Genomic DNA, 27,189 nt, shown 5'->3' on the forward strand with positions numbered 1-27,189 from the left:
CTGACAGCACCCTTCTGGTGAAATGTTCTGCAGGATCAACAATGTTGCAGTATCAATTTTCACAATCCTTGTCCAGACAAGGCTGATCATTTAGCCTTCATATTAAAACTTGACCTAGTGGATGACATCTCTTGGAAACAAAAACATTCTATTGCAGGCCATAAACGATATTTGCTATAATGTTGATAGCTTTCCCCACAACTGACATGGCACAGAAACGTGTTTCTAAGCAAAGAAATAACATTGAGTAATGTCAGCAATAAAAAAAAAAACCTTCTATGAACTTGTAAGGGAAAGTGGATAACATTTCCGTTCATACATTATAAAATGCAATTATTAAGTGATCAAATACAAGTTTCTGAAATTTTTTGTGTTACAACTACACCTTAATAAGCAATTAAGTCTTTAAACAATTCACAAATTGTTCAAAATGTTTGCCCAGCAGTTTCAAGAATTTTCCCCTTTGCAGAAGCATACTTCCTGCCTGCTTTCGCATTGTTGCATTCTTACTTATTCCTGTAATCCTCTTCTTCTACATTTAGCATCATCAGCATAGGATGGGCCTGTTGTGATGTCCGAAGACATTGTGATGAGTAATGCGTGTTGTGCCTCCAACATGCACAGTGGGCATGGGTATAAGACCACAATTGGAGGCAGCCGATAGTTTGCACGCTCAATAGACTGCAGCTGTGCCAGTACTGGGTCGACTGGGATGTAAATGTCCACACCGTGTGGTGCAGAATCAGAGTTACTAGCCTTTACACTCTTGAATGATACCAATACTTGTCTGATGCATCTAATCCAACAGCATACATTTACATGTACCTGGGTCCAGGAATGACTTGAGTCTATTCAATCCCTTTTGCTCCAGAAGATAAGCTTTACAAATAACTTGAAAAAGCAAGTATCCTTTAGTGTGCACCAAAAATAAACCAAAAGTTTGTTTCACAAAGAACATGGGGTTAGTTATGATTGCTGCTATTCTGAAACAAACACTACAATGGCTTAAAGTCAATGAAATAGACCATAATGAAATCTGACACTGCCAGGATGCTATTTATCAGTGTTATCTTTGTCTTTCAACAATATGTGCAGGGCAACTGTGTTCTTCAAAATTTGGACAAAGGACCAGACTTCATCATGATAGACACTATTTAGTCAGATAGCACTAACACATCTATTTTGGATAGTTTCTCCAAGGAAGTTGACTATGGCACATATAGGTGGACTAGAAAAATTGAGTGGATAACTACAGAAATTACGAATGATTTTATGTACTAGGTTTTAAAATCATAGGTCATAACTTAACAAAAATGAACCATTGGGAATCTGAAAGTTCCTTTGTATTCAAGCAAGAATCTCTCCGGCTGAAAACTGGGTAAGGAGACAAACAAGATAGACTAGGCATGTGTTGATGTTTAACTTTCAATTTGTTAGCCTGGTATCCAGCCGTATTATTACGGCTGGATACCAGGCTACAATTTGTACGTTCAGATGCCTGAGTTTTCATCACTGTTTTAGTGCTTTTTGTAGTATGATCTTATGTTTCTAATAATACCTTATTTTTATTTTTGTTAAATTTCGTCACTCAGTATTTCAGCCTAGGAATATTGGTATGGGTTTTCTTGACTAGTGATGTTAAATGTCTAAATGCACTTCATGAGATGACTTGGTTGAAGTGACAAGTTACAGTTTCTAGGAATTTGGAATAACATGCATATGTTCCAAAATCAATACCCAGAATGGGATCAACAAGAAAAGTATACTGCATGAGCCACATATGAAAACGTTACTAATTACTGATCAGTGGTTTGACTGAGTCTGTAGTGCTGATCAGTTTCGTCACTCAGTATTTCAGCCTAGGAATATTGGTATGGGTTTTCTTGACTAGTGATATTAAATGTCTAAATGCACTTCATGAGATGACTTTTTATAACATGGTTGAAGTGACAAGTTATAGTTTCAGGGAATTTTGAATAACTCAATAACCAGGAAGGGGTCAACAAGAAAAGTATACTGCATGAGCCACACTCAAAAACAAATTAAATTTAATCTGTTCAATATTTTGCCACAAAATCATCTAGATGTATAACGTTACATACACAATATGACTAATTTCCCATGATTCCAATTACAATTGTGCTAAATTTATTCCTCATGTCTATAACAAAACAGCAATTACAACCTTATATCTTATGACCTAAACAATATGTACATAGAAAATTTACAAGCCTAACTACTACTACTCAAAGTTAAGAAAGACCTGCTATAAAAGGTGTTATTTTTCAGTGTGCAGACGTAATTCATACATGTATTTTGTAACTTGTTCATTTACTACCTGATATATAAATCAGAAACGTTGTAACTTTAATAGACATTGTTACTAGTAATCTGGGACATGTTTCTATTCTAAGAAGTACTTGTTCAGTCTCTCAGTTACGACTTGATAGAACCACACCAATTCCCAGGTTAAAGAACGGGAGTGGGTAGGCAAAAAAATCTCTGTCATGTCATGGGTCATGACCCCATCAGGGGCAGAGTAGGGAAATATCTGAGTGTGGTAAAACTAAAAGCAAATAGTTCTTGAAAACATTGCCTTGAAGTTCATGTAAGGCTCACAAATGTTGGCATGAACCAGATACATGGTGTGCATCTTACCTGTAATAACACATGCAAAGCTAAATGAGTCTTGGAGTTTTAGCAGGCTTGGAGCAAAACAGGGCATAGACATTTGAGAACCAGTGTGCCACACTGGTGTTTCCCAAAGGTACTGTTGTACTACTACTTGGGTTTGGTGATGGTATTCCTGTAAGATAATGAAAAACTCTGTAAGATGTATATTGGAAAATGTTGAATAAGAGTAAGTAAGCTGCAAGACATGTTTGTGTACACTACTTCTATAATATCGAGGTCATCATATTTGCTGCAATTATAAATCTATCAAACAACCAGTGTGTCACTGCAAATTTTACAGAGTTGTACATACAGCAATGAGTACTAGGTATTGTGACTGCATGTTAATGTGGTGAGCATTTGGTAATGCTCCAAGTTTTATTCTGGGGTATCTTCTTGTGCTAGACTGAAATTTCTGAGTGAATTTTATGCTTGTCACCTTTTTGTGCTATGTAGTATCTTCATGTACGTTACAGTAGTTTTAGTAGACAAGTGACCTGAAAATACTAGTACCTGCGTCATTGTTTGATAGATCAATAAAATTTGTTTCTAACAATCTCATTCAATAGTAAACAAATCAATAAATCTGCACCAGTCTGAAGTCTGACTCCACTAAGAAACAACACAGGACAGACTTACATCTGGTTCTTGCCTCCACTGAGCACCACAAACGGAGAGGACGTCTCCTTCTGTTTCTCCTGCAGCTTAGCCAGCGTGTTCAGGGGCGTGTCGATGGAGCTCATCTTCTTCACCATCTGGAGAACAGGATTGGAATGTTAAAAAACCTACCTGGTTCAGTGTTTCAACAGGAATATCAGGCATAATAGTCACACTAAGACCAAATAAAGGTAAATTACTCTAGAATCAACAGCTGCAGTCCTGCTAGGAAACCTTTTGTAAATATCTACAATGACTAAGAATTTATGCAAGACAAAGAATGGCAATACAACCAAGTTAAGTGTTTACTAGTATTATAAATCATTTCATGTTTTCTTCACAGGTAAAGCAGAATTTAACATGAAGGGATGGGTATATCCTAAAGCTACTTCCAAATCTACTGCATGTCTATGAATTGTAACTGCAAACAGATGTAAGTGTGTGACTGAAAGGCTGTAGGGACGTGTTCAATATCAAAAAGGCTAGCTGTAGGTAAGAAAGTAAAGGACTGTACAGACTTCTTGTTCCATCAGTTTCTTCTGCCTCTTCTCCGTCTTCATCTTCCCAGAACCCTTCCCGTGGAATCTGTGAGACAACTGCCGGAATGCCTGGAAAATAAAAGGAAAATGTTTTTACTTATTGATCCTAAGTAATACCATTTGTTTGATAACAGAAAATAGGATATGTAACATGTAGGAAATACATATAGGCTGCAAGAAATAAAATTCAACCAGTTCTCCCATCTAAGGGTTATATTCTGTACCTCCTTAGGGTTCAGCAGCCTGCCTGTCTCATCGATGTACTCAATCTTCACATCGGGTCTGTAGGTGTCCTTCTCCTTAAAGTCAACCACCGGGCCTCGGTCGTAACGAGACGCTCTTTTGTCCTCAAACTCCCTAAAGAAGGGCGAGACAATCAAGCTTTAAAAAATGGCACTTGTGACTTTAATCAGAACTTTTTTCTCCAATTCGACTCCTAATGTCCTCCGGTCACAACTTGCAGATGCAGCTGCTTGCAGGTCAATCAACATATTTATCTATCAGGGTCATGCCACACGATCTCAATTTAGATCCATTTACAGCACACTGCAACAATACATTATTTTCACTTCTTAGGCTCTATGATACAGTTTATCATGATCTGAAACTGTTCATATCGTCTGATCAGTCACTATGACTTTTCTGTATCATGTCACAAAAGTTAACATGGAATGATGACTGGATGACAACAATGTTTCACTGAGTCAGTGACACTTGGGATATATATACAGCAATTAGGAGGAGTACATGGCAAATGATGCACACTGACTCACCTGGACTTATCTTCTATGGTGTAGTTAGTCTCAGGAATGGACATTTTGGTGGTGATGGTAGCACCTTTCCTCCTGGTCTCAGTCTCCAGGTAACCTGTGTTCAGTCAGGGAATAGGGAACATTTACTGATATGTTGATGTAGGTTAGACATCCAGGTAATAAGATACCCCAGAAAGCTTTCTATTTACTGATACATTCATACAAAATTAGTACTAATATTAGTAATAAGACACTTATCAATCAACCTCACCTTCCATTTTCAAAATTCACATTGGGAATTGGATTTGACTAAAATCAAGACAAACAGACCCTTACAGGACTGGTGGTAGCTGAATTTGTACCTAGTTACTAGAAAGTGTAGCTGCTAATCAACTGTGCCGATCGACTCATCTTTATAGAAAAGTTATGAGTCCACCAATGTCATTAATTTATTTCAGTTATACTGTTAATTTCTTTGTCAGTTACACCCACTTAGTTATTTAATTCATATTATTTTAATTGTTACAATGATTTGATGTTTTGTTATTTAAGTAATAGCGTTCTGTTACTGATGACCTCTGACCCCTCCTCATCATCTTAAGTTCACTGAGTTAATTTTTATTTTGAAACTTCAGTTTAGTTTCAATACTTCTTATGTTATACTTGTACACTTATGTTGACTTATGTTATTTGATTGCTTTGTAATCTTAAATGGACTCCATGAAGAATAGATTTTGCGAGTATATTGTAAAGTCTAATGGAGATAAAAAAAAAAAATTATTTTCCCTAGCCTTCAGCCTTAGCTGCTTTTTCTAAAGATGTACAAAAGTCATAACTTCTGAAGAATATCCATGAAAGTTGACAAAGTTTACCTTTCTTTCTTGCCAGATTCAGAGCTCCAGCCAGACCTGTGTCCATTGAAGGCTCCTCATCCAGGATATTGTGCAGGTGGTCCTCCTAGTGGTGGAAGAAGGAACTGCATCAATCCATATTCTGGAAACACTCAAGGCTATTTCACAAAAATCACCAAAATGGCATTTGACTTTGACTCCACAAACACAACAACTGCATTCAAAAGTTAATGCCACTCTTGCCTATTTCATCCAACAAAATCCTTCTTCTGTATAGTTTTGTTTGGTGCAAAATCAATTCATCCTTCTTGTGAACTATTCATAGCCAATGAATACCAACTTGGTATCCAAATGAGCCTACAGTAAATGATATTGAGCAGCTCGAGATGGAAATCAAACCGTGTGTGTGTACCTCAGGCTGAGCCCCGTCGCTGTGATCAGGGTTGACGTAGTTCCATCCTGTCCCCTCCTCATCCTCTCCCTTGTTCACATCATCCTGCTCCAGGTCCTGCCAGACAACACACACACATGCATCAGGGCAACTCAGCCTCCCTTCTTCTTGTACATGTTGTCCCAGGTTTAACAATGGTAACTGTTACAAATTTTCATGGTTCTAAGTTGGAAGCACAAATTTCAACTTGTTACTGGGCATACACAAAATTTTCACAATCGCATAGTAGGCAGAAGCAAAATGGCATCCTCCAATCCTGTGCAAGCTTTGCATAATAAAGATTTTGCCCTTTCATGTCATTCAAAGCCCTCAAATAGCTGACTTCTTTTTTGTCTTATAACCTCTGCTAGAAAAGACAACCCCAGAGTTAAGAATACCCATAATGCTCTCACCATGAGATCTTCCTCGTCCTCATCCCTGTTGCCTGACTGTCCGTAGGTCGGGATCTCTCCCAGCGTGCGGCAGAACTCGGACGTAGCATTCAGCACAATGTGCTTCCCCAGAGCGGGTACTGCAGCTTCTTCCTCCTCCTCATCATCCTTCTCCTGCTTGGGTAGCTGCTGCACTACCTCTAACACCTGCAGGGGGTGCAGGTCAGTATACAACCCACAGGGGGAGCTGCTACACAGCATGATTGGCAAATGCTACACTGTTGTACAAATGAATTGCATTCAAAACTTCAACTCCGAAGAAGATCAGAAAATAAAGATAAGTTTTTCTCCATCCATGGTAAAGAACAGTCATTGAAATGTCTGGTCATGTGAGCAGGATTGCGGCAGTGGTTTGACTGAGTCTGTAGTGCTGATCAGTCTTGGACTGTACATACAATAAAATATGCAAGCTATAAACTATATGGATGGCTAAGAAATTGAGTAACGTTAACCACAAATCTCTCTCAAACCAATGAATTAAGAAATTGGATACAAAAACATATACAAACATAAGTAAAAGTTTAGAATAAATAAATAGATAGAGTCTATAGAGAAATAAAAAACCAAGACCTACTTTGTCTGCCCCTGCCCGTCTCTCCTTCATCTGTTTCAGCTTGCGAGCCTTGCTGAGGGCACGGTGTAAGTCCTCCTCTGCCTCATCATCCACAACCACAGGCTCCTCCGACTCCTCAGGACCCAGGATGGGAACTATAGCAGGGGAGGGATGTTCATCAGTACTAAAAACTTCATGGTTACTTGTACATCCATTTGAGAGTGGATATCCATGATTTTTGTGTGTGTAGGCCTTGGAATTACTACCTTGCAATAGGTAAGAGATCAAGTTTTTGGGACACATCTGAGTTCCAGATGTTTCAAACTTTTTTTAGTAATTTCCATGTGAAGTCTCTTGTATGGGCCTCTCCATAAAATTGCATTTATCATGTAACATACAGCAGACACAGACTGTCTACTGTTGATAGCACTATGTACATCACACCTATATCTGTATCAAACCAAACTATTCAGACTGCTACACCACCTACCATCATCTATGTCAGGTAAGTCCACATCCATATCCACCAGCTCAAGACCTGGGATCTCTTGAGGTTCCTGTCGCCTGAAAGTCACATACAGAAAAACACATCAGTAATGCACATACATGTAAAAACATACAGGACAGCCTGTCTGACAGTTAACTGTCTAATACTCAAGTGTCAGACAAGTTAAAAAAAGCAAATTAAGAAAAAGAACAAACTCTGACCTTGACCCAGGTTCTTCATCGTCCAGGGGCAGTAGGTCGTCAGCCTTGACCACTCGCTTCCTCCGGATCTTCTTCACTTTTCTCTTCCTCTTCTGGAACTTTGCTTCCATCTCAGACTGTTGGAAGCAGAATCACATACATTTGATACTATCAAACACATTTACTTGTAGTAGTATTTGTATCAATCAATCAATCTTTTTCAATATTGACCCATTCAGAGCAACATAAATGCCTATTCCCTTAATTTATATGGTTTTTTTTTCATTACTCACCACTTAACATAAAATCTTGGGTAATCTTAAACAGAAAGCTCTCCATCATTCATGGTTGAAACACATGGGTTGGGCTAATAAATATGCATGATTGTTCATGGTTAACTTCTGGAACAAGGACTGAGACAGACTCCAAAGTGAAACAAAATATCTTCAGACCCCACCTGAGTGAAGTACTCAGAGGCGAGCGTTGGTGCCGCCAGGTTGAGAGACTGACTCTGTTTCCGCAGCTCTTCCCTGATGGCCTGTAGCCGTCTCTCTGACTCCAAGTCAACATCTCCTCGGGCATCTACAGCAGCAATATGGATACATTTGTACACAATAACATTTTGAAGACAAAGTGGCTTCAAGAAAAATCAAGTTAGCATAATAAAATAGCAGAAAAGCAATCATAGAATTGGCGAGAACAATAGATGATCCGGACATTACATATGTTTATAAACTCATAGAGAAAAAATCCTTGATTGTTGTACAAGTAGAATTCATACCTTGTACTGAAGAATTAAGGGCTGTACTTACCTAGTTGGAATGAAGACTTCTTCTCTCCATCAATTTCCTCATTGTACTTGTCAAGAATTTCCTTGGGTTTGAACTGGAAGTAAGAACCATATACAGGTATTTCATAATGTTGACTTCAGTCAGGCAACTGTACAAGCCAGTATCACAGAGTCTTTATGTTTTACTGAATTTTCATCACAAACAAAATACAAGTCTCACCACTCCAAACTCATCCACCTCCCCTTCATCATAAGGCTTGTAGTCAGGTTTCTTCTTCTTGGCCTCTACGTTCTTCAAGGCCTTCTCCTTCTCAAGGAGGTTATAATTCATCAAGACATCATCTTCAGTGTTCAGCACACCTGTCAATAAAATCGAGTAATGAATGATGCAGCATTACTATCATCTTTCTGTGATCTACTGTAACGTTATATTTCATTTATTTCTTCTATCTTGAATCTGACTGCATTCACCCTCTGGAACAAACCTACCCTCAGATTTTGTTTTCATTATTTTCTTATGTCTGGGAATCAACAAAGCGAATGTACGTGACCATCCAAAGTCCAAGTATAAAGTCAGTAATGGAGTTAACAGTACCTTTGTCCTTGAGAGTAAGGATGACACTCTGTCCTTCCAAGAAAGACTCCTCGGAATGCTCCACTGTCATTCCTGCTAAGTCTCTGGCTGAGTAATTCTATAGCAGACGTATAAAAAGGACTCAACAGTTAGTACAGATTCCCAACACCAATAACAAACACAAACTGTTGATACTGGGAGATTGTAAATTCACCAAAGTATATCAAAAAGCAACATCACATTTTAAGTAATATGGCAGGTATTGGGTAAGGAACCATGGTGTACAAAATAAACAGATGAAAGAATATACAGACACTAGGAAACCCATTATAAAAACAAAGAATGCCAAAAAAAAAATAACCTTAGGTTTGTTGACTCCCAGCTCCTCCTCCACCAAACTGCCAATCCCAAACTCTTCATCCATCTCTTCCAGCATCCTGGCCTGGAAAACAGCAGTCACAACAACTGTTATGTGGGTTGCAGATAGTTTCTTGGGTGGAAAGTTTCTCAAAAAATAGCCCTGACCAAATGTCAGAAATCAGTGATGTTAAGACAATATACTAAATTAATTGCTTCTTATTCAACCGTCTTAAATTCTATGTGATCCCTGAATGCGTACATGTTTGGTGCCAGAAGGCCACTTTAATATATGACATGCAGAAAGTTGTTGATTGAAGTTTACCCTCTTTGCAGCCTTGTCCTTCTCAATCTGGAGCTTGCGGCTCCGCTCCACCCAGGCTGTCACATCATCCAGCTCATCGTCATCACCCAATGCCTTGATCTTCCTGTGTTCGACCAAACAGCAGAAGTTGTGAAAATAGAGCAATGAAAACAGACTGTACATGCATGATGCATTGCAAGTCTCGCACAACAATACTGTACTTCCTTGGGTCATTAGCACAAGAATGTATTAACGTCAGTCAAAACTACAACATCAATCTAGTAGTACCAGTTTTCTCACCCTAGTTTCTTGTTCATCTCTCTCTTCTCTCTCATGGCTTTCATCTTCTCTCGCAGCTCATCTGCTTTCTTCTTCTCACCAAGGTTGATGGCAGGTGCATGGACATCTTCTTTGTTCTCTGTTTTATCCTCCTCGGCTATACAGGGAATAAGTTGGACACATTTGCCACACTATGTACTTATCAAGGGACTTACATTATAATACAAAGTTAGAAGACAAGTACTTTTATTATACATTTTCTGCAAAATGTTGGCAGACTGGTGTCAATTGATAAGAATGTGACTTCAAGTATAATGCAGAAGCAGACAAACCTGTAACTACAGCATCTGCAACATCCAAAGGTTTCAGGCCCAGTTTTGCTCTCAGTTTACTGTAACAGACAAATTAAGATATGCATTGATTGCCATAGAACTAGAAGTGAAAATTTCTCGGATGAAAAAGATTACATCACATTTGCCACCAGAAAATGAAAAGTACATTTGTACACCCACAAATCTAATGATTAAGTTAACTCACCAATGATAATAATGAACTGTCATCTAAACAAAGTAACTTGTTGGATTTACATGATCAGCATTGCAATTTTCTACAGATTTTATCGTGGGGTCGTGAGGCATGAATGCAGGATATTGGGTTCCTGCTCCTGCTCCTGGGTTCAAATCCGGCCATGCTTCTAATTTTTTGCCCTTGGGAAAGGCACACAACTTTCCTCACTCCACACAGGTCCCCACTGCCCCTACAGCCTTACAAAGGACCATTACTTTTGACAGATTGCATGACACCACTAGATTACTAAAGCCTGGCTATGTTTGTTCATAAATAACATTTACAACATGCATTTGGTCCGTACTTTGTCTCCTCAATGCTGAGAGCACCTTCTCCCCCTGCTCCTGCCCCTGATGTGGATGGTGCCGGCTCATCTGGGAATGGGAACACAAATAAGGTAAATATCTCAGGACAAGGACATACAAAACATGAATAAAGTTACATCTTTAACTAATAAATACATCTTTAACTAATAAAATATAGATTAAATCATGTGCATACAGCACCTCGTGTTTCTCCAACCAAACGTAATGTTGCTAAGCCACAACCTCTTGCATGTATAGCTAATTATATGGCTGCGTAACTTGTGTGAAAACAGTGCCATATCAAATGAAAAAAATTATGGATATGACAGTGCTTTCAGTAGTGTGCTTCATACCCCCCTCCCCCATAATTTTGCCTGGATATTCGTAGACTACTTACCATCATCCTGTGACTCCGTTTTCACTCTTATTTCTTCAGACTCCCTGTGTTTCTTCTTCCTCTCCTTCCCCTCCTTATCTCGCTTACGCTCCCTGTGTCTATCCTTGTCTCTTTTTCTCTCCTTAGATCGCGATCTGGACCGAGATCTGGATTTTTCTTTCTTTTCACGCTTCCTCTCTCTTGACCTAGATCTTGAGCGATCTTTGTCCTTCTTTCTCTTTCTGGACTCCCTCTCGAGTTCCCTGTCCTTCTCCCTGTCCCTGTCTTTCTCCTTGTGCTTCTTAGAAGACCCCATATCTTGGGGGAAATACTATTGAGGAAAACAGCAGAGTTTTAGCAAAAAATTTATGTACTCTTGCCTTTTCGAACAAACGTAAGAGCAACGTGATTACAAGTATATAGCTTACAATTGGGCTATTACCGATTCGAATACGGCTATAGTTGAAAAAAAACCTTATACAAATATTGATAAGAAAAAATTATGAAGAAGATTACAGATAATATTTGTAAATAAATATACGTATGAATATTTTGTTATTACTTTGCTGTTAACTTTCAATTTAAGTAACCAGCTATGTAACTCCTTCATGAACAAATTAAGTGCTATATTCTGTATGGTGTACCCCGTGGACCATAACACTAAATACGTGGGTAAACTTACTGAATCATTTTTTTATATAATAGTCCCATTGTCGCATATAGATATCATATCAATGAATTTTGTTAGATATTATATTAATTTATATTGTTTGAGAAAATAGTGAATAACAAATAAGTCTTCTTTTATTTCCAGGTTTCCTCTTTCATCATATTGTTGTTACCCCGTACAGGCATCGTACCGTCTGCTACCATATATCGCAGCGGTTCTTTCGTTTTGATATTTCAGTGTGAGTAGAGAACTGGGACGTATCTGGTGAGATCTAGGACAAACTGCGTTGACGAAGACTCTACACCGTACCTGCTTTTCCTTCACAAGCAGAAGGCAACCCAGTATCCACGGTAAGTAATGGGGAGCGCTGTCTAAGCTGCAAAACAAACTTTGTCAGGAGCAGGAGTCGACATATAACGTTAATTTCGAGATGAGAACTGAGGAGAAATGTGTCTGGTTTGGTCCCAGTAGCAGACGCGAGTTATGATCTGTTTATGTTCCCTTTTGAGGAGGGAACGACGCAGTCGGCATTTACTGCCAGAAGCTCTATAGGCCAGGTACTGCACAACTGTAGCTACTGGGATGATATAAATGTAGCATTTCAAAAATATGCCATATTGTCTTTTGAAACACTTTCTAGAATCTTGACGTGTTTGTTCTTTTTAATCTCGCTTTCGCGCCTTCATATCACGTTATATAACGTCCTTTCCAATGTTGTCTTGTAGAAATCATACATGCTGCTAAGGAGGTTATATAGAGATGCTGCTGAATAGATGTCATATGAATCAATATTCAATCAGATGACAATAGTGCAACAAAACACCATTGTTGTACTGCATATCGGTAACAATGGCTGCTGCCCATAGTACAAATTACTTTCGATCATTAAAATTTTCATGTGTGACTATGGCTTTCAGTCTGTAGTTCATCTGAATGAATAAGTTTTTCATTCATTAACATGGTGTATATTATTCATAACCTTAACATTGCAGTTTCTAATAATGGATAATGATGCCATCTTTAGAGGCCTCACCCTAATGCATAGTCATGTCACAGCATGTTTCTGATGCCAAGTTCAGGATGTAGGGTGGACTTTTAGATTGATAATCATAGCTTAGTTCCATAATTATCACATTGCATCACAATGAAATTCATTGAAGATTCTCTGACTCATCATCTGTGACACATTTCAGTGTTAGCTGAGGTGTGCTGTAATTCTGGTTAAACATTCTGCTATCCAGATCTATTGCTGAAATATGAACTACAGCAATGTGTCATATTGCATTTCTTGAGATACTTTACTAATGAAGTAAAAATGGTTTCCATTGTACAGTATCTCCCTTGGTAATGTAATATCAAATACATTGTATCCCCTTACCCTATCCCAGTAAGTGATCTCTATACCTTCTATTTGCCTTTCTTCTCATGGCTTCCTGTATTTTTTATTTGTGTTGAACAGAAGGTGACAGTTGCTGTTCAGTGCAGATAGACCACAGAGCGGTACCAGACTACAGCAGAATGGCCTGGGGTGAGCCGGCAGGGTACCAGGGCCTCCAGTCTGAGGAGGAACAACTGGAGATGGTCCTGAGGCTGTCCATGCAGGAGACAGGTACAACTAACTACAGGAAGTCCAGACCAGAGATTTGTTCTTTTAGGTTTTAGTTCTATCATATACAATTTGAAACAGAGCTATAAGGGTATGGCCCTATACAACATATACTGGTACATGTATATCTAACATGCGTTTTGATCCAGATTCAGCTGACCTCCCAAATTTGATGATCCTGGGGGAGGAAATGAAATCAGATGAAATCACCATGTAGTACTAGTATGTACCAATACAGTGTACTTGTACTATGTACCGCATCTAATATAAGCTGACAAAAACATGGAGCTGATGAACGATATCAGGACTTTGAAATTTTAGTTTATTTTATTTGATCATAGAACAATTTTTTGTTCCATTCATCTCGATATTGTTATTAAGATCGGTGTATGAATCATTGATTACTAAGAAATTCTTACTTCTTGAATTTTTCAAATATGAAGGGAGTCACGTTTTAAAAGTACCATACTGCTGGCTAATAGCAGTTGTTTGTCCATGACATGAGAACATTCTAGGCTCTGGCTTGTACAAGTCACAGTTTGTTTCTAGGTGTTGCTGTCATTAATGTAAACACATAATAAGTGAAGGCATGTTGTGTTTCAGAACAGAGTCTGCTCACACACAGTGCTTGAAGGCTGTCACCATCCAACTAACCAACCCATATATTGCTGCAAGTATTGAATATCACTTTAGTGGTTGAAAAAGATAATGTCGCCATGAGAAAAGCACTGAACATACTAGTAACTAGATTGTAGTGATGTATTATGCATGTCTTCCTAGAGCGTGTAGACTAATCATTGGTGTTGCTTGCTGTAGGGTTGCATATATATGTATGCATGCATATAAATCTGTCATGTCACTGTGCTTTGATGTTTACATAATATATACGTCATGTACACTACCAAATAAAAAAGAACAGGTCTGAGACTGGTAAAAGGAACAAACTGATCTGTCCAGCAGGTTTACAGTGCATATGCAACATATTATGTATGTTAAAAGTCTTTTTTTATTTCCCCCTAGAACGAGCAAACCTGCGTGCAGCCCTGCTGCTGTCTGCGGAGGAGGCTGGGGTTGAGGCTGAGGAGGTGCTGACCACGCCCGAGGAGTCCTTGCCTGGGCTGTCTGACCAGGAGAACAGTGATGAGGAGGATATCGTAGGGGATAAAGGTATGTCCGGGTGTGGATGTTCTGTGCTGAACTCAGACCACTTTGTATATCATGCTGTGTAGCTATTGTTTCAGGTGTTCATTATATTTATAACAGATTGTGTGCAATATTGTAGGACATATTTTGGCAGTCAACATTGGGAGTGGGGATGATGAAGACAGTTCTAATACTTTGAATTTGATTTGAAAGTCATCACTTATAATGGTACAAAAGAAGATTTGTTTGATTTTTCAAAGAAGCTGCTACCATGGTCAAATATTAATCTGGACACCACACCCATCTTACAAAATGTCTATTGTAAACAGAGTTTTCTATGATAGTGTACAAAGCTCAAATATGATAGTGAGATCCCAGGAATAGAAGATTACAGCAAGCTGTAAGTATCTGGGTGTGAGTCCGATATAATCATAGTCTGATCTGACAGGGTGTTATGGACCAGTGTTTTCATATCTAATCTCCCTGTGGTTGAGCAGAGCCTCATATATCCAGCATGAATCATGTCTGGTGGAGGAAGTGACTGACCTTGTAACATGTATCAGGTTTCCATGTTTACGTGACATGTTGTGCGTCAGAAAATAGGCACAACCCTAGCAACAGTGGTTAGCCTTGGACCATCCTTTCAATGAAAGTGGATACTGCTGTGTTGGTGCCACCTGTGTTTGTATGTACAAATGCTACTAAGTTGTTATTGCAAGAAGTGTACCCCCTAGAAGAATGTATAGGATATACTTCTAGTGACCAGATTTGACCATGGCATTGTTTTCAGAAATATTGGTCTGTAGAATGTTTTCTTTACCCAAGCATAGATAAAAGAGCTTATTGTCTCAATTCACAACATCAAAGGTTTGAAATCATTTCCATAAAATAAAGAAATGTTTCAAGTATGACAACTTCCATCTTGCTTAACACACAGGTAAGGCAGTGCATGTATATAGAATTTAGAATGCAGAAAGAGATGAACAGGGGTTCTCTTGAATTGGTGATATTGGTTGTACACAACTACAAAAAATAGTGCACAAAAACACCCAGTGCAGGGAGAAAATATAAGTCTGACCAATGTTGACAGGCACAGCAGTCTGTAAAAGCTCATAGGCTCAGGCTGTGCACCACATCCCTGGATAGCAACAGCTACAAACTTTCTTCAAGGCCAGTAAACACTCCAGCTGTTGGGAATAGTCCTGGCTTATAGCCAGTCTCTGGTAGACTAAAATAGATGCAAACAGTAACTCCCAATTCCTGCCATTTGTGAAGAGCACCTTCTGACCTGACTTTGCGACAGCTGCAATGTTGTGAGTCTTCCGTGACTTGTGCAGAGTTTATTTTTTAGTTGGCTTGGGAGAATTTCACCTTCAAGGTCTCTTTGAATGACATCAACTGTTAACTCTACAAGTAACTTCAATTCTTTAGAAGGAGAATCTAATCAAAACACATTTTTCCTCCTTTTTTTTTTTTAAGAGCCGTGGCAGGCCAGTTGATATGCTCAGTCACACTGTGGCGTAGGGATAACTCAACCTTTTTACAGCCTATATTTCAACATTATTCCGGAAGCATCCTTAAGACAGGAGAGGTCAGCTATCTCAGACCAGGCATCCCAACCATGATCAGCTGACTTGAGTTTTGCATGTTATATCAGAAGTAACTAATGGCTGCACATTCCACTGGATGGGTGTAAGCCTCCTCAAGGAAACACTGTCATTTCTCAAGGGCTACGTGGAGTCTAAGTATAGAATCTTAAGGGTACTGGACTTCTACTGGTCATTCTGATCTTGAAAATGTCAAGGTCTTCTTAAACCATATATGTAAAGCTTTATGGTATACATGGTAGCAATGTGAGCATTGATGCTGATATGAAGTGACTGCATGGTAGAAAAGCCTATTTATTACCCATACCAAAGACTGGTAACAACATACCCCTTTACAATTAAGAAACATTGGTCATCCCCATAGATACTGCTTTTTCCACTGACTCTGTGTTTGGCTTAAAATTTGATGACTTTTAATCTCTTTACACTATGCAAATTAATCTCTCTTTCTATAAAACACTGTTAAAAACTATATAGAGTACAAATCTCTTTCAAACTGAAGATGATATCAGCAGTACCATTAGCAGCCAAAGTCTCCCATTTCTTCAGACATGTACAATTGAAGGTCATATTGGCCATCATATGCTGAAGCTGTTCTGCCATGTTGTCCCAGGGATGGACTTTACAGAGGTGTATGAGGACACCTGCTCAACAGCTGCAGTTGTTGTGAGGTTAGGGGACACCAACGTCCTGAGGGGGCTCATCGAGAATGACAGGGACCTGGAAGTACCTGACAACAGAGGCTGGAGACCCCTCCATGAGGCGGCCCATGCAGACCAGCAGGACTGCCTGAAAATGCTGTTAGATGGTAAGTAAAAAGTATAGTCTGAGACTTTCACACTGCACCAATGTGCATGATTCAATGACAGCTACATTTCTGTGCGACTGTATTCCTTTGCTGGCACACACACACACACATAAGTTTTCCTTTCACGTAAGTTTTTTTTTCTAACAAAAGGCAGGAATGAGGTATTTTGGTAGAAAGCTGGTATTAAAATGCTGTAAAGTGCTTACTAATGGGAATTTGGTTCACCTATTAGGAATGACAGTTAGAGGGAAAGAAACTGCCAGCCTTTTAAAGTAACAAGATAAAACTTGAAACTGACTGCCATTTTACTTTGTCCCTAGATGCCCTTCACAGTGTAAGAGCCCCAGAGTTTCTAGGCTTGTCTGCTTGGGATTTTCCAGTTAGATGTTCATATCAACAATGTTTTACAGGGTAATCATGAGTCCATTCCAAATGTGGATATGTCTGACTATGTAAAGGTTACAGCAAAGATGCAATGTTTCCCTTCATCAGTCACAAACACCTGTCCTTCTGATGAAATGCCCATGCCATAGGGATGCTTCAGTCCATCCTTCTGTGTCAGTAGGTACTGTAGAAACTTCCCATCTGTACCAAACTGCAGTACCTTTCCCTCACCCCTGTCAGCTACGAGGAGGCGCTGTTGATCATCCACACAAACCCCCATGGGCCAACTGAAGCCCCCACTCTCTCTTCTACCCTCTCCTTCAATTCTGAACTTGAGACGTCCATCAGATGAGAAGACCTTGATGCAGTTGTTGCCTTCGTCTGAGATGATGACCTCACCTGACTTGTTGACTGCCACGTGTGCTACTGCGGCAAACGGACCCTCTTCACTCAAGACATAAGGAAAATGTCTGACAGCCTTTCCCTCATTACTGTACACTCTTACATTTCTTTTTGAAAACTCTGTCACATACAAGAGGCTACTGACAGGACACATTGCAATGCTTTTTGGGTCCACTAGGAGGGCATCAGCAAATGTTCGTTTGTGGCGACCATCACTGTTGAAAACTTTTACGGACTTGTTTCCCAGATCCACAATGTACACATTCCCTTCGGAGCCAATAGCAAGGTCTGTCGGACGGGAGAGGTCTTCGTCCTTCAGCGTTGTAGAAAAACTGTTTACATGCTTCCATGAGATTGAGTCAAACATCTGGATGCGCCCATTATGACTGTCTGCAACAAGTATGAGGTTATCTGTGGACACAGCAATGCCCCTTGGGTGGTCAAACTGTCCATGCCTTTCTCCCCTGTTCCCCAACATGTATTTCTTTTTCACACCAGGTATGTGCACGGTGCCTTTTGCCTGTCTGATTTCCTCTTTCCTTCCTGCCATCCCATCATCACTGTGTTGTTGAGTTGAAGCCTCTTGTTTTGTGGTGTCTGTTAAAGTAGGGCCCTGAAGGTTTAGCAAAGGATTTAGCTCAATTTGGCCCAGATGTTGTCGACTATTACCAACAGCAGCTGGGTGAAACACCATGTGATCCCCCTGTAAGAACTGACTCTTTTCTGCCCCTTCTGTACCAACAAGCTTGCCAAGTTTTTCCTCTACTTGCTTGATAGGTTTGTAGTTCCTTCTATCACTTGAGATGGTGTTATGAGCCCTGTCCATGGTTGATATCAACTCCACAATGTGTTCCTCCTGATCTGTTTTGCTCACTTTGACAGAGTCTGAGATTCTGCTGTAGTTCTCCTGAATCTGTCTCAGCAGACTTTCCTTCTCGATTCTAATGCGGCCAATCAGAGTCTTAGCAGCCATCTTGACATGTCTCTCCACCTTCAGTTTGTTAAGCTTTAACCTCTGTTCCTCTTCAGAAAGTCGAACTATTTTAGATCCGTACTCTTCCAGTTTGTTCCTGCCCTTTTCCAGGAGACCATTTATTTCTGTGTGACTCTTCTCAATAACTTCTTCAAGTTTGGACACTGAGTGTTGACTATGGCTGTGGGAGATGCACTCTCTACAGATGACATCATCACATGTGTTACAGTGGTGGCTCAGGTCTTCATTTCCATGAACCCTACACATACTTAAGTCTGACTCACTGTTACCTTGGGTTGGGACCTGTTTATGAAGTAGGTCCTTCATACTGACAATCCAGAAGTTGTCTGGAAGCGCTGTTACTCCCCCTTCAGGAAGTGTGGTGTCAGCTCGACAGTAGGGGCAGAGGAACTTGGGTCTCTCCTCAGCATAGTCCTGTAGGCACCTCTCACAGAAGGTGTGAAGACAGGGAAGAGCCTTGGGTTGTTTAAACGTGTCCAGGCACAACCAACACTGTAGGAACTCATCCTTGATACATTTGGGCAACTCTTCTTTCATAGCCATACTGTTTTGTATCCAACAAAACCTGTAAATTTTCTAACAGTCAATGTTGTAAACTTTAACAACATAACGTAACCTGGTACATCAGCTTGGTACATGGCATGGTGGTAAATAAAGGCTTATCAGCGCAGGCTTGTTCAGGTTTCCTGGGCTCTATTGTTCTCTTCTCAGCTTACAGGTCTACATTTCACAAAAGGTGTTTACTTATGGTTTGGTCAGCAGCCAACTGACAGGATTGCCAAGTATGCAGCTGTAACTGTTGCTATACCTTTTGCGGCTAACATAAGAGATAGAACAGGAAATTGACCTTTTTTTAGATATGCATATCAAAATCAGAAATTTCCATTTAATGACTATGTGATCATCAAAAGAAGGATACATTGTATAAGAAATTGCTGTTAAAGTAATACGTGTGTAACCAATCTAGGTATATGTTTCTTGTAGCTTGTATTTTTGTAGCCTGCACATGAACAAAACACCCAATCATCACATTTTGAATGTATTGTTTAAATGTTACGTTAGAAATATATCAAAGCACATGCTAATCAAATATAATGATCTCTGGTATTTGCATTTCTTTTGTATTCAACTGTTAAGATAACATTAAAAACCTCAGTGTTTTGTCTCTAAAATGTTTTAATTTATTTTGATATAAACTGAAATTGAACACTTTTAAAGCACAAAAAGCGTTTGTATTTGTCTGATAAAGTGATGCCAAAGTTCTGCATCTTATTTGTTGCCATGACGAAGGCCCCCATGATAAATGGCAGCTAGTACTAGAGGCTGGTGCGGGCTGCCGCTATGGTTGTATGAGGGCGCTAGTGGAGGGTGAGTGCCCAACCTGCAGGTTTGGAAGAGCCATAGAGAATGTGACTGTGACGCACAACCTTCTAACCTCGCATCACGTACTAGCCTGGAGGTTATCCTGGTTACGGACCTGACCAGGGTGATGTCCAGGCTAACCATGTACACCACTTACTGTACTTTCATGCTTGTTGAGCATGATGAATGTTACTTGTTTTTTATGCACTTCTCACGTGTACAGACCAGCTGATGTCTCATGGATTGAGGGAGAAACTTGATTTTAAAGATATGTTTTAGGCTTTCTTGCTGAAAATGTTCCCTAACACATCTCTCACCGGATGTTGGAAATCTTTATCCTTTTTTAAATTTTTCTTCCACATTGACATTAACTGGTCTCCACATTTTACGAAAGTCATTGACAGCATTTGACTTCAAGTCTGAAGGAAGATGCTAGACTATTGCACAGTGCATCTTGATGGAGTCTTGACACAGTGACATGCAATTGGAGCAATAGGCATGTTGTCTGTAGTAACCTGCTACTAAGCAAAAGTAGTGCTTGTTGACTGTTGTGCTAACTGGTAGACTGGTGTTTACTGGTTTGTATTATACGTAATTTCTAGATTGATACACACATTAGGTTAGACAAACATAGCCACTAGAATCTACTGTGTAGATCTATTTGTCACTTGTTTTGATTCTCAAAAATGTTTGCTGATATCACACAGACCAAACATGGACTATGAATTGGTGTGTAGATGTTTAGGATGTACTAAACTAACCCAGCACTGTTTAAATTTAAATTTTACTGAAATGCACAGACATATACTCTAAACATTAAGTCTAAGCAACTATATTCACAAATCATTTGAATGAAATGAAAATATCCTTTGACATACATGCCTTTGACGGTCTGTAATCTCTGCACCATAACAGATGACTGTTCCCCCATCCATGAATGTGTTATATTTCCAGCTGGAGTTGAGGTGAATGTGAGGAACTATGAAGGAGAGACAGCCCTGTACCTGGCAGCTGAGAAGGGCCATGTGGACTGTATGGTGCTGCTACTGGAGGCTGGGGCTGATCTGGAGATACCCAATAATGAGGAGGCCACGCCTCTACTCAAAGGTACAATTACGTATACATTGTACTTTGTTTTGTTTTTTCCTGAAGTGTGGTTATGTAACAAAAGAAGAGAAAACCTGAAAGTGTGACTCAAAGTTTTTCGTTGCCTAAAAATCTTTTCAATTAATGATTTAATTTTCAATTTGATTTGGTTTGACTTCTACAGGTGATATAATAGAGTTATCCAAATGGTTGGTTAACAGAAAAAGTAATATAAACTATATTCTGACCCTAGATTCAAGTGAACCATCTAAAATGACTGCTTACACAGTGTATGAAGTAGCTCGACTTCAAGTCATATCAAATATCATCATTGTTAGAGATGGTAACTAAGACTGGAAGATTTGATATCATTACTGTTATTTGGCTATCCAATAATGACAACTAAAGGTGCACTCTCACTGCACTTGCGTCAAGCTTGGGTCACTGCAGGGTTCAAAAGATACTCAATGAATTTCAGAGATAAAGAACAAATTTTCTTTTTGTGTATGTTGTCATCTTCTAAGTCATACTTTTACATATTTTGCAATATCTAGATTATAAAAAACCTTGCAGTGACGCAAGCTTGACGCAAGTGCAGTGAGAGTGCACCTTAAGACTGTAAGATTTGCTGTATAACAAGTTGTGTAACCACTGGTTTGTGCTGTACTCAGCTGTGGAGGTGGGCAGCAGGGAGGTGGTACAGCTGCTGTTGGACCGTGATGTCAACGTGAACAGCAAGTTCTGTAATGGCTGGGCTCCTCTTCACGAGGCAGCATCCCAGGGACAGGCAGGTGAGCTACAACTGGGGACAGTCATGGAAAATTTTAAATGAACAGAAGTTATATTATATTGCAACATAAGGTAATGTTTGTTGCTTATATTGTCTCATGTGGTGTTGATCTTAAACCATCACAGTTTTTCAATTAACACTAGGTCCGGGCAGGGAATGCATGTAGCTACCTGTAGCTTAAGGGTGCAATATGATAAAGTTTCTTTTAGTATTCAAATGGATGTTCTTTTGGTAATGGAAACAGTTGAGGTACAGTAGCTGTTGTTGTAATAAGTTTTTTTCTTGCCACATCACCAGACATAGTGAGACTGTTGGTGGAACATGGTGCCCAGCTGGACATCAGGGATGAGTACGGCCGGACTGCTGTGTTTGTGGCTGCCCAGTACGGCAAACTGGAATGTCTCCGCATACTTCTGGATGAGTGTAAGTCTCTCCATGGTCAAGTTTGACTATCATCAAAGTTAGTGAATATTTGCCATTTCTATATGCTGTTTTATATTTGTAAATTGACATTTTTCGGGTTGTCTATATATCTATTATGGATCCATGGCAAAAATGTTTACTTTATGTCTGATGTTTTTTTCAAATGAGCTTGTAGATATGCGTCTTTGGTAGGTAGGTAATAGATAATAATGGTATTATTGTTCCTTTCATACATGAGTCATTTTTCTTGTATTGGATGTGGGCAAGAGAATATGACATTAAATACATACCTGACTTGCATATTTTCAGATGTAGCCTATAGTAGTGAGTGTTTTGGGGCAGTGAAAGTGCTATGATGTTCTACATATTTATAAAACCCAGAGTCGCTACATTCTCCTTTATATTCCCTTCCTGCAGCCAGTGACAACCTTGTGAACACCAGGACAGAAGACGGGGCTTCACCCCTGTACCTAGCTGCTCAGGAGGACCATCTGGACTGTGTACAGCTGCTTCTACAGAGGGGGGCTGATGCCAACATGACAACTGATGCTGCAGCTTTGCCTGTACATATTGCTGCAGAGAAGGGGAACTACAGGTAAGACAGGGAAGAGTCTTCACCCTAATCCCAACCTCAAATCTGATGCCAACATGCTGAGTGATGCTGCAGCTTTGCCTGTGCACAGATCCTGCAGAAAAGCCGGGGAAAGGACAGGATTATTATGTTTACCAGATTTTTCCTAGCCTTGTGTTTAATGGTAATCTTAGAACTCTGGAAGAAATCATGTTACCCGGTATGAATTAAAGATGACAATATACATGTAGTGCTGAAGCTGTTTGTACTTGTATGGATGATAGACTGCTTTGTTAAGTGCAATAGTCTGACTGATAATGATTCCCTCTATTTCCACCAGTGTGTTAGAGCTTCTTGTTCCGGTGACGACCCAAGAAGCTCTGGACCGGTGCGGCATGAGTCCGATACACTCTGCCGTGGAGGGTGACCAACCAGAGTGCCTTCAGCTCCTGATCGACCATGGCTTTGATGTCAACCGCCAGCTGTCCTGGACCTACAGCAAGTCATTTGAGGACAGGAGACAGACCCCTGTGTATTTTGCTGTGGACAACAACAGTGAGGAGTGTGTGAGGATACTACTGGAAGCTGGGGCGGACCCCAACCTAGACGAGATCAACTGTCTCCTCATGGCCCTGAGGCACAAAAACTTCAACATCACCAAGATGCTGATAGAGCATGGTGCAGACTGTAACTCCAACTTTGTCATCAACACAGGGCTGTTCCCCTCCACTATTGCTTTTGCTTATGAAGATGAGCGACTGCTGAAGCTTGTGTTGGACGGAGGGGCACAGGCAGAGACGTGCTTTTTATGCCAGTATGTACATCTTCATCTTACAAATGTTTTTTAGGCTTTTAGTGAAAGTTTATTGAAGTTGTTGAAGTCAGTATCTCCAACATGTCTGTTTGCATTTTCTAAGCTATCACAAGAATTATCATGAGAGGTTAAGATCTGTCTGCTCTCTTAACCCAAACCTTTTACCACATGGCAGTGCTGAACTTTCCCATCCAGATGTAAGCTACGAGCCTGTCAGAGCTGCCCATAATAGGATCTGTCTTGGTTATTTCTGTTGCTTGTTTCCATATGGGTTGTGTCTGCACAATGGGGGCAATCCTTTCTGATACTTTCTAAGATAGCTTAAGGCATGTTGTCTCCTCTAAGTAACTTAAAATGGAAACAGGTCTTTGGTTTTGGCCTGCCTTTTGCTATATTGAGTGTTTTTGATGCAATTTGGAATTTTGCCAGTTTCCACAAACATGTAGTGACAGAACTTACCCTTAAGGAAATCATTTGATACAGGATCATCCTTGGCATTTAAAGAAGTTTTGGGTGGGGATTGCGCAAGTCCAAATCTCAGAGTTTGATGATAAAGAGTATTATTAAGGAATGTCTGTTATCTGTTGACTTTTTTTCAGCATTGGAAATGGCAGACACCCAGTCAAATGGATGACATCCACCATTAATGACACCCAGTTCTGTGAATATGCCTCTCTTCACTCCAACAAGTGAGTTCTTGTCTGTTTCATGACTTCTTACACATATTTGACAGTTTGGCATATAACTTTGCCATATTGGGTTTCTAATATACTGCTAGATGGAAATGTTGTTTGATTGTTTATTTTTCCTTCAGCTTATTTTTCTTTTCTTCCATCAGACAGAGAGCAGGGACAATGGTGCGTCTCCTTCTGGACTATGTTGGGAACGTCCAACTGTGCTCAGTGCTAAAGGACTGTGTCCAGGACAAATCAGAATGGGAAGACATCCAGAAGATTTCAGGTACTGTAAATGCAGAAATGTTCGCGGTGGATTAATGTTCGCGGTTTTCGCGGAGAACACTTCACCGCAAATTTAAAACCACCGCGAACATTTTTCTATTGTGATATTAGATTGCAGTCTGTGGTGTTACCGCGAACTTAAATCCACCGCAAAAAGTCCTTTTTCCCGTTACCACGAAATTAAATTCCTGCGAAATTAAATACATTTACAGTACATGTCAACTAAATGCCAGTGTAGGCTGTGGAAGTACATTGTATTTTGTAGCTTTGTACATTAGAAATAAGACCACTGTTTAAACCTGTATGTTGTGGAAGGTGTTATTCAGGAGAAAGACATGTTACATATGTGTCCATCCCACTAGTAACTCCTGGCCCCATCTAACACCTCAGAACAATGCACCAGTCAGTACATGTATGATTATTTGGAGCTATAGTATAAGAGGCCCGATGTTTTGTCCATCCCGCAGGTAACCCGCGCCCCCTGGTGCACCTGTGTCGCCTGATGATCCGCCACACGCTGGCGCAGGGCGGACACCTGTCGGAGAAGGTGCTGAAGCTGCCCCTCCCCCAGGTCATGACACGGTTCCTCCTGCACAAGGACACAGCTTACAGGCTGTAGGTCCCCATCCATCTCACCAGGAGGTACATATGTATGGGGGAAGTACAGGAATGGACTTGGCACATGGTACCTTACAGTGTGCCGTTTAGTACTGTAACTCCACAGGACAAGCAGTTATGTCAGCACACTGCACTTGGTATGGAGGAAGTGCTAGACTGCCCAGCAGAGATGGTAGATTTCAGGGCACCAGTGGCAACTCCACAAGTCAAACTCTTGTGTAGGAGTAGATGTGCTACACACCTCTCAGCACGCTGTACTTTGGCTGTACGGGGCAGCCACATACATGTACATGTATGAGTAGGAGATATCTCAACACAATGTGCTTAGTGTGGACTGGTGGTGGACATGTTAGCTCACCTTACTGACTACAGAGCAACACTTGCTAAGTGCAGTAGACTGCCCACACAACACTTGAAGGGGCTGGTTGTTGGAACTGCTTGATGTAGACTGGTACCCATCCACACTGAAGCCTGGTGCAATGTCTGTTACCAGTGTTGATGGCACATGCATTTGGCAATGGCCCACGGCTGCTAATGGTTAGCCATGCAGGTTATGATAGACTCTTGAACATGTGTTGAAGGTCAAGAGAGGTTGACACATGGAGAATGAGTACTGTGAGAAATGTTTTCTTTAATATGGTACAAACTTTAGCAAAGTTTAAAAGCTGTGGCATGAATATGTTTCTGTATATACATCTGTTTCATTTAATGGTACACAATATTAAACTGTTGCACAGCATATGTATGTATATTTAAGAATAGATTTCATTGACTTGGTGTACTTACATGTGGCTTGATAGTGATATTGTTTCATATATACTTGAAACTACACATGCTTTGTATCTATTCTGCAGTAAAGAGAACTGATAAACTAAGAAATTGAAATGTTGTGTTACTAGTAGTTATTTCAGTACGGTTTGATAAACATTAAATTTAGCTTGTAAGAGAGCAGTGATTATTTGCATGTAATTAATACAGACTTGTGTATTTCAAGCACTGAAAGGATATACCGATAGCAAAAATGGTCACCAGAACGGTTTTCACTTTGGAGCGGGTATGAGCTAGGCATGCCATGGTTAGTCTAAGACTGAAAAAAAATGGCCAAATGGTCATTATGCCTTATAGTGGCTGTATTTTGCACAGAAGATTTTTATGACTTTAATTCATAAAGTTGACATGGAACAGTCAGTTGGTCATGGTGTGAAAACTTAAGGCTGCCAGATGGACTTGAGCATTGGATCTTTATATAGCAAATTGAGACATGTAGACAGATGAAATGTGCCAAGACAGGTTTTGTGAAGCCCAAATATTCTCATATATTTCCATGAGAGTCGCAGAGAGTATATACTGTACTGTATATATATATGCATATTGGCAGAGTTTCATAGATTCATCTTATTGTTAGAACATTAGATGGAAGCATACATTGTAAGCACACACTGGATTGTGTTACTAGATTGTATTTATTGTTTCAGCTCAATAAATGATGCAATGTATGATATATTTTTCAGTTGTAATTATTGTCAGCTCCCCTACAGTTAGCAACATGACAACACAATGATGGAGACAATAAACTCCAGTTTTCAGACAAATAGAGAATATTCACAATCTACAACATTTGTGTATATATTCTATCAAGAACCTACTGTAATTCACTTTATCTTCACGGTACCAAATTTTCACGGTCTGAGAAAATTGAACTCGTTCTCGGAACTAAATGTTCACTGTCGAGGCAAGTGCGCATGAAAAAAGTCTGTGAATTATTTTTTATCGGTAATGATAAGTTCACGCTATAGTCGTCACCGT

At 39.9% G+C, this 27,189-nt stretch overlaps 3 protein-coding genes across 6 annotated transcripts; 1 reads left to right on the forward strand and 2 right to left on the reverse strand.

Annotated features, from left to right (window-relative positions):
- Positions 1–1,254: 1,254 nt before the first annotated feature.
- LOC118412199 (U4/U6.U5 tri-snRNP-associated protein 1-like) lies at positions 1,255–11,586 on the reverse strand. The gene is made up of 21 exons (XM_035814923.1): positions 11,168–11,586; positions 10,770–10,839; positions 10,231–10,289; positions 9,920–10,055; positions 9,641–9,743; positions 9,320–9,400; positions 8,980–9,076; positions 8,605–8,744; positions 8,407–8,479; positions 8,052–8,176; positions 7,616–7,731; positions 7,398–7,471; positions 6,929–7,062; positions 6,316–6,501; positions 5,885–5,980; positions 5,494–5,578; positions 4,643–4,736; positions 4,094–4,226; positions 3,849–3,938; positions 3,313–3,428; positions 1,255–2,806 (listed from the first exon to the last, which is right to left on the reverse strand). The coding sequence occupies exons 1-21, from the start codon at positions 11,460–11,462 to the stop codon at positions 2,782–2,784; spliced, it is 2,328 nt and encodes a 775-aa protein (XP_035670816.1). The 5' UTR covers positions 11,463–11,586; the 3' UTR covers positions 1,255–2,781.
- On the forward strand, positions 10,758–26,884 carry LOC118412294 (ankyrin repeat and SOCS box protein 2-like). Of its 4 annotated transcripts, XM_035815091.1 has the most exons (14): positions 10,758–10,862; positions 12,054–12,166; positions 13,276–13,425; positions 14,031–14,096; positions 14,443–14,589; positions 16,786–16,980; positions 21,077–21,229; positions 21,880–21,999; positions 22,296–22,421; positions 22,839–23,016; positions 23,333–23,806; positions 24,406–24,495; positions 24,645–24,766; positions 25,233–26,884. In XM_035815091.1, exons 3-14 carry the CDS (start codon positions 13,335–13,337, stop codon positions 25,382–25,384), a joined length of 1,914 nt encoding a protein of 637 aa, XP_035670984.1. In that variant the 5' UTR covers positions 10,758–10,862; positions 12,054–12,166; positions 13,276–13,334; the 3' UTR covers positions 25,385–26,884. The 4 variants fall into 4 exon arrangements, with proteins under 4 accessions (XP_035670984.1, XP_035670974.1, XP_035670992.1 ...); XM_035815081.1 differs by lacking the exon at positions 10,758–10,862 and having other exon boundaries at positions 12,025–12,166; XM_035815099.1 differs by lacking the exons at positions 10,758–10,862; positions 14,031–14,096 and having other exon boundaries at positions 12,026–12,166.
- LOC118412317 (tripartite motif-containing protein 3-like) lies at positions 16,987–21,070 on the reverse strand. Its single transcript, XM_035815119.1, has one exon. The coding sequence runs from the start codon at positions 19,301–19,303 to the stop codon at positions 17,429–17,431; it is 1,875 nt and encodes a 624-aa protein (XP_035671012.1). The 5' UTR covers positions 19,304–21,070; the 3' UTR covers positions 16,987–17,428.
- Positions 26,885–27,189: the final 305 nt, after the last annotated feature.

Source organism: Branchiostoma floridae, chromosome 1 (assembly GCF_000003815.2).
Source record: "Branchiostoma floridae strain S238N-H82 chromosome 1, Bfl_VNyyK, whole genome shotgun sequence".
NCBI lineage: Eukaryota > Metazoa > Chordata > Leptocardii > Amphioxiformes > Branchiostomatidae > Branchiostoma > Branchiostoma floridae.